Genomic DNA, 14,732 nt, shown 5'->3' on the forward strand with positions numbered 1-14,732 from the left:
AATAAACACTCTAGGTGTGACTTGTACCGCATGAAAGTGTGTCGACGATATTGTTTTAGGAATAAGCAGTTGGGAAGTCAACATTTTTTGGCCTCATTTTTACATATTAGACACAATATTATTATGAATAGCACACGCCATGTTGGCATAGTGTTTAAGACACTCGGTAGCTGATCCGCATGTTGTGCGATCAAACTTCGGTCAAGGCGGCAGCATTTTGGATGGTAGCGAAAATGCCTGATGCCAGTAAGCTTAGGTTTCGGTGCACAATAAAGAACGCCAGCTGGTCGAAACTTCTGCAGGCCTCCACTATGGCGTCTCTCATAACCGTGTGGTAGCTCTGGGACGTTCAATCCCCATAATTTATAGTATTAGCACTACTATGTGATATTTCCAAGCAAAGTACAGTGGTCACTATGGGAAATAAACATGATGTACACAGGAAGAAAGAAACCTTTACGATACCATACCTTGCCATGGGTTGAGGCGAAACCTTCGCGCTTCAAATAACATGTCGGACGCTGCAGCAAGTTAGCTGCCATGGTGAATATCTTCCTGCCTACGCTATTGGGTATATAGTGTCTTTATATTTAATTACCTTATCGGAGCCGTATACAGACCACCTGCCACTTCGCCCGAGTTCCTGGAAGACCTTCAGACGTTTTTGAACTCAAATGTAATTAAGACAACAAAATTAGTCCTGGCCGGAGACTTTCACCTACCAAATATAGACTGGATTTCTTTATCGGCAGGTAATAAGGATGCTACTAGCAGCGAAAAGTTATTTGAAATAATGATCAGCCATAACCTAACCCCAATTGTTCAACAGGCCACTAGAGTAACATCGGGTTCTCAGTCACTGCTAGACCTGGTATTCCTTTCGGGCACTATGGAGGACTTCAGTGTTACGGTCGAAGATGGCATATCTGACCACAAACTGATTTCGGTTGAGATTTTATGTGGTACAAAACCTGGAAAACGACCCTTCATTCGGGTGCCTGTTAGTGACTACGGCCGGGCAGATGACACGTCTATATTAGACTTTTTGGAAACTGCTTTTGATGATTTCAAGCAAGCCTCTGATAGCGAGTCAGTTGATTGTTTGTGGCAGAAATTGAAATCAATAATTAACAGCTGTATAGAAAGGTTTGTTTCCATTCGATTGAAAAAAACAAGGAAGGCTAACCCCTGGATCACTAGAGATGTTATCCACACTAAACACAAAATAAAGAGATTACGCAAAAGACAAGGCCACTCTGAGCAGATTTCCCAACTACGAGCAGCGTTGAAAATTCAAATCTCCAAGTCCAAAAAAAAGTTATTCAATGAAACGCTTTCTGGGTTCTTGCGCACTTCGCCTAGAAAATTTTGGCTATACTTGAGCGATCGCAAAGAAGCAATTGAACATATTGCGGTTGGCTCTGATGTTGTAACCCAGAAACAAGATATAGCTAATGGTTTCAATCGCTTTTTCCAATCTTTATTTACAAAGATGGCCTTCACGGATGAAGATAAGGAAACGGCTGATACTTGCACATGCGCCATGGATCCAGTCTCATTTGATCAAGCGGGCGTGTTTCAGCAGCTACTTAATTTGAACGAAAAAAAGGCTAATGGACCGGATGGAATACCAACTGTGTTTTTGAGGCGGTATGCGGAGTGGATGTCGTTTTACTTATTCATTATCTTCGAAAATCACTCTTCGCTTCCAAAAGACACATTCGCTTCCAAAAGACTGGCTGAGCGCCATTGTGAAACCGGTATTTAAAAGTGGCGACAGAATGCTTTTTACCAACTACAGGCCAGTGTCTCTCACGTGTGTTTGCTGTAAGGGTTTTGAACATGTCATTGCCAAACAGATGGCTATTTTCTTGGAGACAAATGGGCTGATATGTAGGCAACAGCACGGGTTTAGGCAAGGGCTTTCCACGTTATCCCAACTGATTGAAACTCTCCACGATTTTGCCGCTGCCGTAGATAACAGAGAACAAGTCGACGTGATATGCATACACTTTGCAAAAGCCTTCGATAAGGTCTCCCACCATAAATTGCTCTTCAAGCTCAAACGAACAGGCGTAAACGAAAATATCCTAAAGTGGATTGAGGCATACTTAACGAACCGCAAGCAGTTGGTACGAATTGATGGGTTTGAGTCTGAATCACTTGATGTTTATTCCGGTGTGCCCCAAGGCTCCGTGTTGGGCCCATTGCTGTTTTTGGTGTATATAAATGATGTTGTTGACATTGTTAACCCTCCTGTAAAAATTAAATTGTTTGCTGATGATTGTTTATTCTATGCCCCAGTGACGTGTGTCAATGACCAAATTGTAATTAATGATTGTCTTGATGATTTTGAAACATGGTGCGGTAAATGGGAGATGCAAATAAATTATTCTAAGACAACATATACGCACATAACTACCAAGAAACACGTTTTACCATTTACGTACATCATTGGACCTAATTATTTACCGCAGGTGTGTGCATTTAAGTATTTGGGAGTGCATATTACGAATGATTTGAAATGGCCTGCACATGTCAAGAATGTATGCTGTGCCTCTTACAGAAAACTGCGTTTCTTGCGTGCTAAATCACCGAATGCTACGAAAGACGTCAAGCTGCTTGCATATAAAACATTTGTGCGCCCTGTTTTAGAATATGCTTGTGCTGCCTGGAGCCCCCACCAAAAGGATTTAATAGATAAACTGGAACGAATTCAGAGACTTTCCGCGCGATTTATATGTTCGAAGTATAAAAGGACTGATTCGGTTACCGAAATGTTAAAACTAAGCGGTTTGGAATCTCTAGAAATTAGACGACAAAAGCAGCGCCTAAAAGTATTTTTTCAGATATTGCATGGTCAAGTAAAAATAGATAGAACAATTTACGTACACCCCCCGCATAAGCTCAGCAGCCGGATCAATCATGACGCGGCAGTTCACCCCTTCGGTGCTCGCACGGACGTCTTTCGCAAATCTTTTTTTCCCTGATGTTATAGAAGCGTGGAAGAAATTGCCGCGACATATTGTTGAAAATTCTGACGTTAAAAAATTTGAATGTGCTCTTGATGTTTACTTTGCCGAGCAATGAATATGCTATTGTGTTATTGTTCAAAGTTGCTGAAAATATCAATGTCTGTATTTACTTTCCATATCCTATGCTTCCCTCCCTGTAATGACCCTCAAGTGAGGGTTGACAGTATAAATAAATAAATAAATAAATAAATAAATAAATAAATAAATAAATAAATAAATAAACGTGGAAAAATCAATCAGCGTACTCCGTGTGTGGAACTCTTTTTCTATGGGCGTTGTCGTCACAAATCACGTGATCTCATTACAGGATGGCAGATGACCAAAATTCTATTGCAAATGACTGAGAACGTGAGCAAGTAGGTAGATCATATTCATTCAATGAACTGAGAGCGTGGCAACACTCAAAATACAGAGACAGAACGACACAGCCCGAGCTCTTACCAACAACTGGTGACACTCAGAATTCGTGACCACTTGTCAAAGAACGCTCGTGCCATGTGTTCCTTGCTCTGTCTTTTGGGTGTTCCCACGCTCCCAGTTCGCTGTACAATTATGACCATTAAACCCTGCACTACCACTCGACAGCATGAAACCCGTCAAAACAAGATCTGCGCTAGTAATAAAGGAAGGCTTAAACTTCAAGTGCTTCTTTTTGTTTCCAAGACACAATATTAACGAGAGCTCACGAAAAACGCTTTGATGAAAAGTGGAACGGACGTTATTGAAACTAAAGGTAGTGTTTCGGGCCCGCCCACGGCAAGTTCGTTTTCGTCCACTTTTCTCTTTCACACTCAAATTGAATTTACCACTCATTATCTTTTGCACAAAAGTAGGCCATTTCCCCGTAATTTTTATAGCCATTTTAATGCTTGTAATGGTTGTAAAAAGGTTGTTAGTCGAGTCCACGTAAACGTTTCCTACATCCATGGTGATGGGCGCCGTCGATAATAATTGTGGACGGTTTTTTCAAGTGACCAGTAACGTAGTGGCCCTATGGAAAAAGGCATTGAAAAGTGAACATAAAACGTATAATTTGATGACACCTGCGAGACTAAATCCATGAAAACTGGTTCGATTACATCAAATTGCTGAACCGCTTTTCTCCTACAACAAACACCTTGCAATCAAATCGGTCAGAAATGATTACTGTGTGACCCATAGTAATCTAGCGACTGAGGATATAGTTTTCGCCGCAATCAGTCGTTTTTTAACTTTGTCATGCTCGGCATCAGTCCAATTCAATATTGCATTAAATTACTTTATATCTAAGTAGCATTCCTCCTAAATTACATGGAATAAAATACACGGAGCGAAGAGAAAAACTCAATAAAAACATGTGTTGTTTAGTTTTTGTTTTGTGTTGGGGGATTTTGTTATACATCACACTGTCTTTATTCGCTGCCTCACTCGGTACAGCTCACAGAAGGCTTTCAATACATCCAGATAGCTAGCACAAACTTAGCTATCAGTACAGCCAAAATTATGCGCTTTGTGCGCCCCCTTGCATGTTAAAAGGCTGCGCAAAGTATCAACCGACTACTGATAAGAATGTTGTCCGCTATAAGTGTGCGCCATTCGCCAACGTCCAGGGAGCATCATCGCGAAAACATGCCAAACTAAACAAACGTGCGCGCCTTGCAGGTGTTCTTCAAGAAAATGTACGAAATTGCTCACAAAATTTGCCAAGATTACTTACCAGCAAGTCCACACAAGTTGTTCTGAAAAAATATTTTCCATCAGGCAATTCTGGAGATCATCCAACTTATTAAACTACTCAGCGCGAAAAACGCTCGACAGCAAACAAAAGAAAAGAGGACGAGCGGAGATTTTCGGCTGGTTTTTTACTACTGAGACGCACATATATATGTTGAAAAAAAAATAAGAAAAGATCACTTGCTTAAGCAGAAAAAAACACAAAATCAAAAAGTCAGAAGAGACTGCAGAAACCACGGCCTGATCCCGGACACTTGCGTACCGAATTTAAATACGTCAATTATTTTTCATACAAACCTATCGATGGTTTGCTGATGCAGATGCCTCGAGCGATTGCTGCAGCTTCGATTACAAGAATTGTGCCTTCGCTAGTGTGGGACGCGAGAACTCTTGCTTGTTCGTGCAGTGGCTTGCACCCACATTCGGAACAATAAGTGGCAAGAAACCGTCCCGTCGTACACTTCTTATTTTCTGGCAATGTCCTTGAAGTCTTACATGAAGGCACCTGCCTTACTTACCTACGTTCTCTAGTCCACAAGACTGAGGTAAACCATAAAGAATTCCTGTTGCGAAGTCAGCAAACTTTTTAGGGTGCCTAATCTTGCAGCTGCTCGTTGTAGTTCCTACAAGAATACTTCGGACATATAACTGAGACAATTTATTCAGTGTGGAAAAAAAACACCAACACGCCCACTCTTTGGCCTATTATCTTGACCTTATCGAGACACCATGTAGCTACGGTATCACTGGCACGCTCTTGGGAGTTCCTACTTGTAAGCGTCCCCATCGTTACCTATTCACAAACAGGAACTGGCAATGAACCGGATTAGCCCGCTGCCTCTAGACGAAGAATCTACTTGTCGATACTTCGCTGCACTGAGTGGAAGCAACATTTCAGTAAAGTGCTATGTATACATGCTTTTAGATTTCCATGCTTTACCAGTTTGCTGTGAGAAGATGCGTACCGCAAAACGAGTTTCTTCCCCCGTGGCTCATATGTCCAACAAACATTCCCAGCTGAAAATGTTAGTATTACATTCAAAAACCTCAGGGAACCAATTTATTTCAGCTGATTCGTGAAGAATAGTGGTTCAGGGCATTCCTGGAACATTTGCGAAACTTGCTGTAAGCACTCACCAAAAAGATCAATAATGTAATCAAACAAAATCGAGAAATTATTGACAAACCAAAAGCACTTACTGGCATTATTTTGTGCCAACCGTTCATGAAACTTCCTATTCAAATGAGCTAGATCCAAATCACTTAAAAATGAGGTGATGCATGAGCTAGGACAAGTGCCTGTTTTTTGTAGAAAAACTTCACCATTCCAGTGCAGAAAAGTAGAGGCAAGGTGAAACTTCAGCACATCCAAGAGGCCAGAAACAGAAACACCACGCTCGTTTTGGAAGTCAACCGCGTTAGTTTCAGCAATTGCCTTTTCAATGACATTACAAGTGGTTTTTGAAGAAAAGCTTATTAGAGATCCTCTATGCCGATTGACAAAGATCACCGAGAATCTGCAAAGAATTGTTCAACAAAAAGGATCATTGATCAGCAACAGCTTTAGCTGACTCTGAAGCCAAGAGGCAACACACTTCTGCCATGTGTCCCATTCAGAGATTATTACACAAAAGGGCATATTATTCTTATGCGTCTTCACAGAAAAAAAGTAAAATCAGCGCCAACCTTTTTTGTTTGTTAACAAACAAAAAAGATTTTTCGGCCACTACTTGTTTCGAGTGGGGTGCCAGCCATTGTTCAGAAAGACAAGAGTTCTCGCGTCCTACCCTAACGAAGGTACAGGACTCGTAATTGATGCTGCTAGAATTGCTCAAGCCAGCTGAATCAGCAAACCATCAATAGCTTTATCTGAAAAAGAATTGGCGTATCTAAATTTAACACGTGAGGGTCCGGAGTGAGCACGTAGTTTCTTGCAGTCTCTTTTGAGTGTTTCGCTTTTGTGTGATTTTTGTTTTCCGCTTAAACAAGTGATAATATCTTTTTTTTGTAACATATACATGTGCGTCTTAGCAGTATTAAACAAGTTAAAACTCAGCGCTCGTTCTAGTCTCTAGTGTTCGTGGTGGGAAGTTTTTCACGCTGAGAAGTTTGCTATTAAAGTAACAACTATCCCGATCCCACACTTTACTTCAAATTATCTTCAGTAGGCGTTTACAAAGCGGTTTTGACAAAAGGAGGGCCATATAGTAGTAGTTAAAGTCACCTAAGCCAGTGGTTCTCCGGCACCAGAGCCTCGCAAAGCCAAACGAGCCCCATTCTATTTAGTATAATTATCTACGGCCAAGTTTGGTTATTTGAATAAACCCTGAATTTATAATTTTGTTGCCTAGGGAAATAAAAGCCAAGCATTGGTGCTGTAGTGCATGGTGATGCACTAAAAAAGAGCAAACTTCAATACTGAATTTCATATCTCTTTATTAACTCAGTTTATTTTGAACTACAACACAAGCAGGCGAGGAAGAGCGTTTAGTCTACAGTGACGTGCTACACTTTTTATCTAAGCGCCAGAACTATCAGAACTATCCACAGCCATGTTTCTAATTATACATGTCTTGAATAAAGGTTTAGTTCAAAATATGTGTCCACCGTCTTTTCCACTTTCCCTAATTTTATTCATTGCTGCTGTGTGCCATTATTTCTTTCAAAAGAATTATATGATTGCTCAAACAAAACCTGACTTCGCTAGTACTGACATATTTTACGAAATGTAGGACACTAAACCTCACTGGTCCTAAAACCAGAACAACCAGGCCGCGCCTATGGCTTAAAGCAGGCACAAAATAAGCAATCAAAGAAACTTTCATGTGTGCCGACAGGCCCGTTCTATGAAGAGGACCGGGAACAGAGTCGAAAGAAATACAAAATAGAAATGAAACTGATGCAGCTAAAGCACCAGTGAAAAAGCTCGTCACTGGGCCAAAAGTCACTACACATCATAAAAAAGATGGTTCTTCTCAGCAACGGAAGCGTCGGTCCACGAACCACAGCTTCTTTGTCCGATCATCAAATATAATTGAGTGGTTACAGCTGAAGGGCGTGCCGCAAAGCGCTGTACGGACGCTATAGAACAGGGTCACTTTTGTAAATGTTGTAGTTCTACAGGGAACATTGCTTTTACAATACAGTCGCTAACCGTGTCGGCGGCTATCAAGCATTTTGATGCTGCCCTATGTTGAAACAGTAAGCAACTTTTTTGAGTATTTTAAGGACGACAATTGTTAAAGCTTTTGTCAATTGCTGCGACAAATGCAGATTCGTGTAGATCATTGTATTTCGCGTCACCTTTGGTGCACTTCACCTGGTTTCTGAAGAAACACATAAAATAGGATGTGTGCCAAAAACGTATCCAACAATTACTGAGGGTGTATCAATGTCGGGCAGTTTGACTCTAAAATAGTTGGACAGGGTTGTGAAAAAAAAATTTAGACAGATTATTAGCGCTAAATATTTCGCACGGCAGACTTTGTAAAACTATTAGGTTGTTTCTTGACACCAAGATTAGACGCCATACAAAGAATAATTTAGCTCGTGACGCAGAATGCAAGCTCTAGTTTCACTGCCTCGATTAGTGCGTGGCGTATTTAAACACTTAGTTCACTTGAATAGCTGTAGGCTCTGTACATATACACACTTCTCAAAAATTCTTCGAGAAATCCACAAATTATTTTATGTAAATAAACTCGGTTTTATAGTAAGCCGTAGTTTTTCTCCAGCATACATATATTCTATATTGCTCTCCCATGACAATCTTTTAACATACGTTTTTGTTCTTATGACCTTTGGAAAAATTGTGCAAAAGAGAGTTTTCAGGAATCTACGCCTCAAAATAAGGCGCAAGGTTGTCACTAAACGCTGTGTTTGTAAGATGTCTTAGATCGTTAGAAATGCATGGTGTAGCTGCTGCTAAATTTAGCGTTGGTTTTTTAAGCACATTGACGACTAAAGGGCAATTTGGTGAATGGCTTCTTTCTTTCATGACATGCAAAGAAAGCTTATGCATGGGTCATGCCCTCCGAAACACTCACGGGGTAAGATACAGCGTGATATACGCAACGCGCAATAGTGTGTATTACACACAAGTGCGTGATGTATATTGGATCAGAGAATACTGCTTGGTCTTGCTTTGTTAGCCAAGAAGGACACGTGGTGAAAATATTACTGCCTAAACCTATAAGGCTTCTGGCTTCGCCAGGCTGTTCGCACTGTACACAATCGGGACAATGCATTCGTCACTCGAAATTCGACTACCGTATACAGGCGCCAGCTTTGACTGGCTCCACCTGACTCATTTGTATGTATGCCATGTCATTAGAACTGCTGCAGATTATTCTGTTGGAGCGGACCGGACTATCGAAGAGGACGAAGTGGAGATCAGCACGCGCCGGGAATGGATAGCTTGGTCTCCATGCAGAATAAATGGGTCGCCTCTGTCTAACGTCGGCACACCAGTTATTTTGTTACATTTTGTTGCCGTGAATCTCGGGAGGAAGGACCTTCGGAGGTGAGACGGAGCGGACTTCACGAAATTCGACCATTGTCGTAGCCTCGATGACTTTTGTGAAGCCGCCGCGGGCAAAGCTGTTGTGCGAGGCCTAACCACCGCTGAGACTTGGGAGCCCGACTCCGGTTGCCACTAAGACTACTAGCAGAACCCATGGACGGACGTCAGTGCAGGCATCGTGTAGAGGTTCGCGAGACGGAAGCCCTCACGTCTCCTTCGGCTCTGTCCCAACTCGCCCTTCATGACGACAGTCCGATGTTCACAAGTGAATACAGTCCATAGGTCAACGACGTGAATCTTGACAGTGCAGCCCGTGAGTGCAGGCATCGTCTGAAGGTTCGCAAGACGGGAGCCTTCACGTTTACTTCGGCTCCATTCTGACTCGCCCTTCACAACGACGGCCCGATGATCGCAAGGCACGACAGTCCATGGAGGTCGACTACGTACATCTTGAAGGTGCATCAACGTGAGTGCAGGCATCGTCTGGGGGCTCGCGAGACCGAAGCCCTCACGTCTACTTGGGCTCCGTCCTGACTCGCCCTTCACGACGACGGCTCGATATTCGCAAGATCACGAAGAACAACAGCCCGACAATTTACATATATTCGTTGTGCGAACCGTCTGATTTGGATGCCGAGTTGGCTCCGATTTCGCCCCGTGACACGGCTGACCAGTGACTTCTCCCGTTTCCGACACTTGACCGGATCATGGAGGCCCTCTACGAAAGGCGGAATCAAACACGCAAGGCTGTCACGCAGGTGATCGCAGATATCGGAGAGCATTGGCATATGAACCAATCAACAGTATTTGAGTTGAAGAAGTTTCACCAGGTTTTGACTGAACAGTACGAGCTTCTCAGAGGAATTGATGAGGAGAATGCGAACATAGTTGACATTGATCATTTGGAATCGAAAATGGAAGAAGCCGAAGTTTATGAACGCCAGATGATTCTACTAAGGGTGAGAGCGGAGATGCAGAAAGGGCTCGGCAAAGTCACGTGGAAACGATAAAACAATGGATGAGAGCAGAAGCAGAAAGGAAAATACTCTCTTCGTCTCCTTCACCACCATCTAGCCATTACGTGCCGAATAGCAATCTTGTAGCACAGAAGCTAGATGAGTCGGCCTCAGAACAAAAGGGGGAATATAACAGCAGTATACAAACCAGGGTTCTCAGGACAGAAAAGGCAAACCAAGAACCCAAGACTAAAAAACAACCTTCAAGAGAATAATCTGCAACACCCTCCCAGGGGGGCCAAGATGACTCGCACACTTAGATGAAGTCTGGACTACTCTATGTTGTTCTAATCCGCATTATTATTCAACAAGGACTATAATTACCCGCGTTTGCGGGCATTGTGCTGTACTGATGACATTGACACTTGCGAGCATTAGCACTTGTACTTTTACTAAAGATGGGTGTACAACGATGCGTGCTCTTTTTTCCTCAGTTGCCCTTCAGTTAGATGTTGTCAGAGTTTTTTCAGTTGGTAAGTTGAACGCCTTATGAGAGCACGCAGACGGCCACGTCCGAGTCAGGGAATCGCTTGCGTAATCAAGTGCTGAGGATTACTGACTCTGAGATATTGCTTGGTGCATGTTAGCCAGTTACAAACATTACCTGTGTAGCTTGTGTCTGAATATGTTAATGTGCAATAAAGTTGACTTTTTTATTCTTTTTGCATTCTAATGATTTGTATAACATTCGCAGTCATGCAGCCAGAGATATCTTCAGCAAGCCGCATCTACATTAGTTTCATGATTTTATGCCTTATGGATTCGATCTGGTGCTCACGGGAAGTGAATAAAAAAGAAAAGACACAAAACAATCAATCATTATTGTGGTATTTTTATGTGGAGTCAGAGTGCTGTAGGATTCTGCCACCTTGTGGTTATAAACCTCTGCTTTGGTGAATTGTCCAGCAACAGCAACGAATTTAGCACTGCCGTTGGTTCCGTAATTTATTGTTACAAAGAAAAAGTAAACACGAAAACGTGAGCCCTGTGTTGAGCCAATATGATGGCAAGGCAATGCACTTCAATCCAATCAAACTGATGCCTTACAGTAGTCAAGTTGAGCGCAGTCGGAAGGACACATTGAATGATAGTGGTTAGGAGTGTCCCCACGTGCCTCTTATAGTCGCGGAAGTTTTTAACGTTAACGGCCGCGGAGGAGATGAAGAATGGTTTCTTCATTACATGCGTGACGTGCACTCACTGAAACGAGTGTCGGCGAAACGGAAACTGCTCACCATGATAAGAGAACCGTGCTTCGATCTGGCCTTTGCCAACTTCGACGTCAAATGTGTGCAGGAATCTCCCAGCGTGCACTTCACCGATCACAAGGCCGTGGTAATATATGAGTGTGTATCAACGTTACACACTGATACGAGAGAGAGGGCACACGTCCTTTTTCGTGATTTTCTTCAGGCGGCAAGAATCGACGCAAAAACGTAGGGTCCCATTCACCAATATTATGAGTGACACCCATGGACACTTGGGCTGCTGAATGATGTCATTGCGTAGCATTTCGTCAGCCTGTTTTTTTATGGCGTTGCGTTCGCGCGTTTTCACATCAAGGTATGGGACTCGCCGACCTGGTCGTTCAATTTCTTCTGTACGTTGCGATTTTTCGCGACTGAGGTTTGTCGAACTCTCGATGATGACAAGAAATTCTTGAATTGCAGGAGGAGAGACTTGAGCTAGTGTTGCGCGCACTTAGAAATGCTCAGGTTGACGTCGAAATCTAGTTCGGAACCTCGACTTGACGAAGCAGCATCAAAAGCACCAAAGAGGGTGAATGAATTGCTGGATTTTACGAATTAGTCGATGTAGGGGACCGTTTTGCCAACATTGAAGTGCCTATATTCTTGGCTGAAGTATGTTAGCACCAAATTTGCTTTGCTGTCCCGCAGCATGGCGTTGCATCATGGGATGGAAATCGCACAGTTTATAAGTAGGTTCTGATCACCATCGATGACGCCTTCAAAGATTGTTGTTTTTTCGGTACCAACGTAAATGACGCTGTAAAAAGACGGGGTGACCTGCTGTTCTATTACATTCAATACGTCGTCCTCCAACGCAGTATAGGGCAGCGCTTTTTCTGAAGTTAGTGCTACAGATCCACAGCTCAGGCGCCATAGCAATTCCGGAAGTTGTCCCTAGTATCACTTCCCTGGAGCACAGTTGTAGAGTAAGAAAGCTCGCTGGATACCTCCGGTTGTTGATTGTGACTGGTTGTAAAAATTCCAGCAGCGTTATAAGGTGGCTTCCAGTAGTATGGATTTCGTGTTCATACCAAGCTGTACTTAATTTCTTCTGGTTGGTGGTAAACGCCCCACTAATGATGGAATAGGCAGCACCAGTGTTGGTGAGAGCGGTGACGTTGTGACCGTCGATGAGATTGTGGAGGTCACTTTTTCTTCGTCTTCAGTTGCGGGTGGGCCATGGCATCAGGTCACGGCTACATCGGTTTGCTCCGCTGCTTCCACATTGCTTCATCAGGTCTTATTCTGGCCGCGAAGTTTCGACGTCGGAGCAGCATGTGGGCTACGGCAGGTTCTTGAAATTTCATCGTGTCGTCGTTGGTGGTAGAGGATCTTTGGTAGTTTGTCCTACAGCAACTGCAGCTTATATGCAAAAATGCTGGGACAAGGGAGAAATACCGCAAGCTTGGAAAATGGCCAATGTAGTCTTCATTCCTAATCCAGGGAAAAAGCTCAGTCTTGAACATCTCAGACCCATTTCTATCACATCTTGCGTAGGAAAATTGATGGAGCACGTCATCCAAACAAGACTGACTAGGTTCATGGAAGATGAAAACCTGTATCCTGATACTATGATAGGCTTCAGATCCCACCTATCGACGTCCGATATTATGCTACAACTAAAGAGGAGATAATAAACTAAAAGACTGTTGACACCAAAGTAATTGTGGGTCTGGACGTCTCCAAGGCGTTTGACAATGTCAAACATGAAGCCTTACTTAAGAACCTTAGTGCGCTAAACCTAGGCGTCAGGACATACAACTACGTGAGGGGCTTTCTCTCAAATCGTACAGCCACTATCAGCATGGGAGGGCAGTCGCTCGAAAACATTAAATTAGGGAATAAAGGGACGCCACAAGGGTCTGTACTCTCTCCGACTCTTTTTAATATAGCGATGATTGGACTTCCTGAGAAGTTGGAAGGAATCGAAAATGTGCATCACACAATATACGCTGACGATGTGACGCTGTGGATAAACAGGGGTAGTGACGGACATATTGAAAGCGCAGTTCAGGCGGCTATAGATACCATCGAACAATATCTCGAATCACTAGGGTTAAAATGCTCGGCAGAAAAATCAGAGGCTCTTTTTATACCATCGCAAAAAAGGAAAACACACAATCCCATCGGAAGGGGTTGTGACATCGCTTTACGAGTGAATGGTAATGCTACTCCAACCGTAGACAGTGTTAGAATTCTAGGGATGCGCATACAAGCAAATGGAAAAAACACTGAAACTATCCGGAGACTCGAAGCTAGTGCGAACCAGACGTGCCGCCTCCTTAAGCGCATTTCTAACAAGAATGCGGGGATGAAGGAAGCCAATCTTTTACGATTAGTTCAAACTTTCGTGATAAGCCGTGTACTATACGTTGCCCCTTATCTTAAATTAAGTAGAGCAGAAAAAGATAAAATTGAAGCCATTTTAAGAAAAGGCATCAAGACTGCGCTAGGGCTTCCCCCGAACACTTCTACGGTTAAACTTCTTAGGCTGGGTGTCTCCAACACTTTAGATGAACTAATAGAAGCCGCCATGATGTCACAGCACCAAAGACTTTTGAGAAGTAGAACAGGGAGGAAAATTATGGAGCGCTTGGGATTCGAGCCCACGGACTGTTCCAGGCAGACCGCTAGCATACCTAAATCAACTAGGGCAAGACTGAAAATTATACCGCTGCCGAAAAACAAGCATCCAGCGTTTCATGAAGGCAGACGCAAAGCTAGAGCTGTAGCCCTGCAGGCGAAACTTGAAGGTCGATCTGGCGTGCTTTACACGGAGCTTCAGAATACGAAAGAAAGGGAGCACACACAGCGGTAGTGGTTCGCGAGAGCGGGGACCTGGTCTTGTGCTGCACCTCTATGAGCACAACCACCACAGAGGCAGAAGAACTTGCGATTGCTTTGGCAATAGCTCAAAAAGGCACACGAGTGATTGTTAGCGGCTCTAAGTCAGCCATTAAAAACTACGATATGGGCAGGATTTCTGCTATAGCCCCCAAAATTCTAAGACAAGGACCAGTACCTGCAGAGCTGATCTCACTAGTATGGTCCCCGGCTCATCAAGGTCTGAAGGGAAATGAGAAGGCGCACGCGATCGCCCGAGGGCTGACTTTCCGGTCGATCGACGCTGACCCGCCGCCTTCGCGCGAGCAGTCCCTCTCCACAAGAGACGAACTAAAAACATTTCACGAAATCA

At 43.3% G+C, this 14,732-nt stretch overlaps 1 protein-coding gene across 1 annotated transcript in view; it reads right to left on the reverse strand.

The window, feature by feature from the left end:
• The window catches only part of LOC142791063 (uncharacterized), a 42,711-nt gene extending 33,407 nt beyond the window's left edge, over positions 1-9,304 (reverse strand). The window contains exon 1 of the mRNA XM_075885408.1: positions 9,231-9,304. Within this exon, the coding sequence (XP_075741523.1) occupies positions 9,231-9,304 (74 nt within the window). The remainder of the gene's footprint in view (positions 1-9,230) is intronic.
• Between the last annotated feature and the right edge of the window lie 5,428 nt (positions 9,305-14,732).

This window comes from Rhipicephalus microplus, chromosome 2 (genome assembly GCF_043290135.1).
Source record: "Rhipicephalus microplus isolate Deutch F79 chromosome 2, USDA_Rmic, whole genome shotgun sequence".
In the NCBI taxonomy this organism is placed as follows: domain Eukaryota; kingdom Metazoa; phylum Arthropoda; class Arachnida; order Ixodida; family Ixodidae; genus Rhipicephalus; species Rhipicephalus microplus.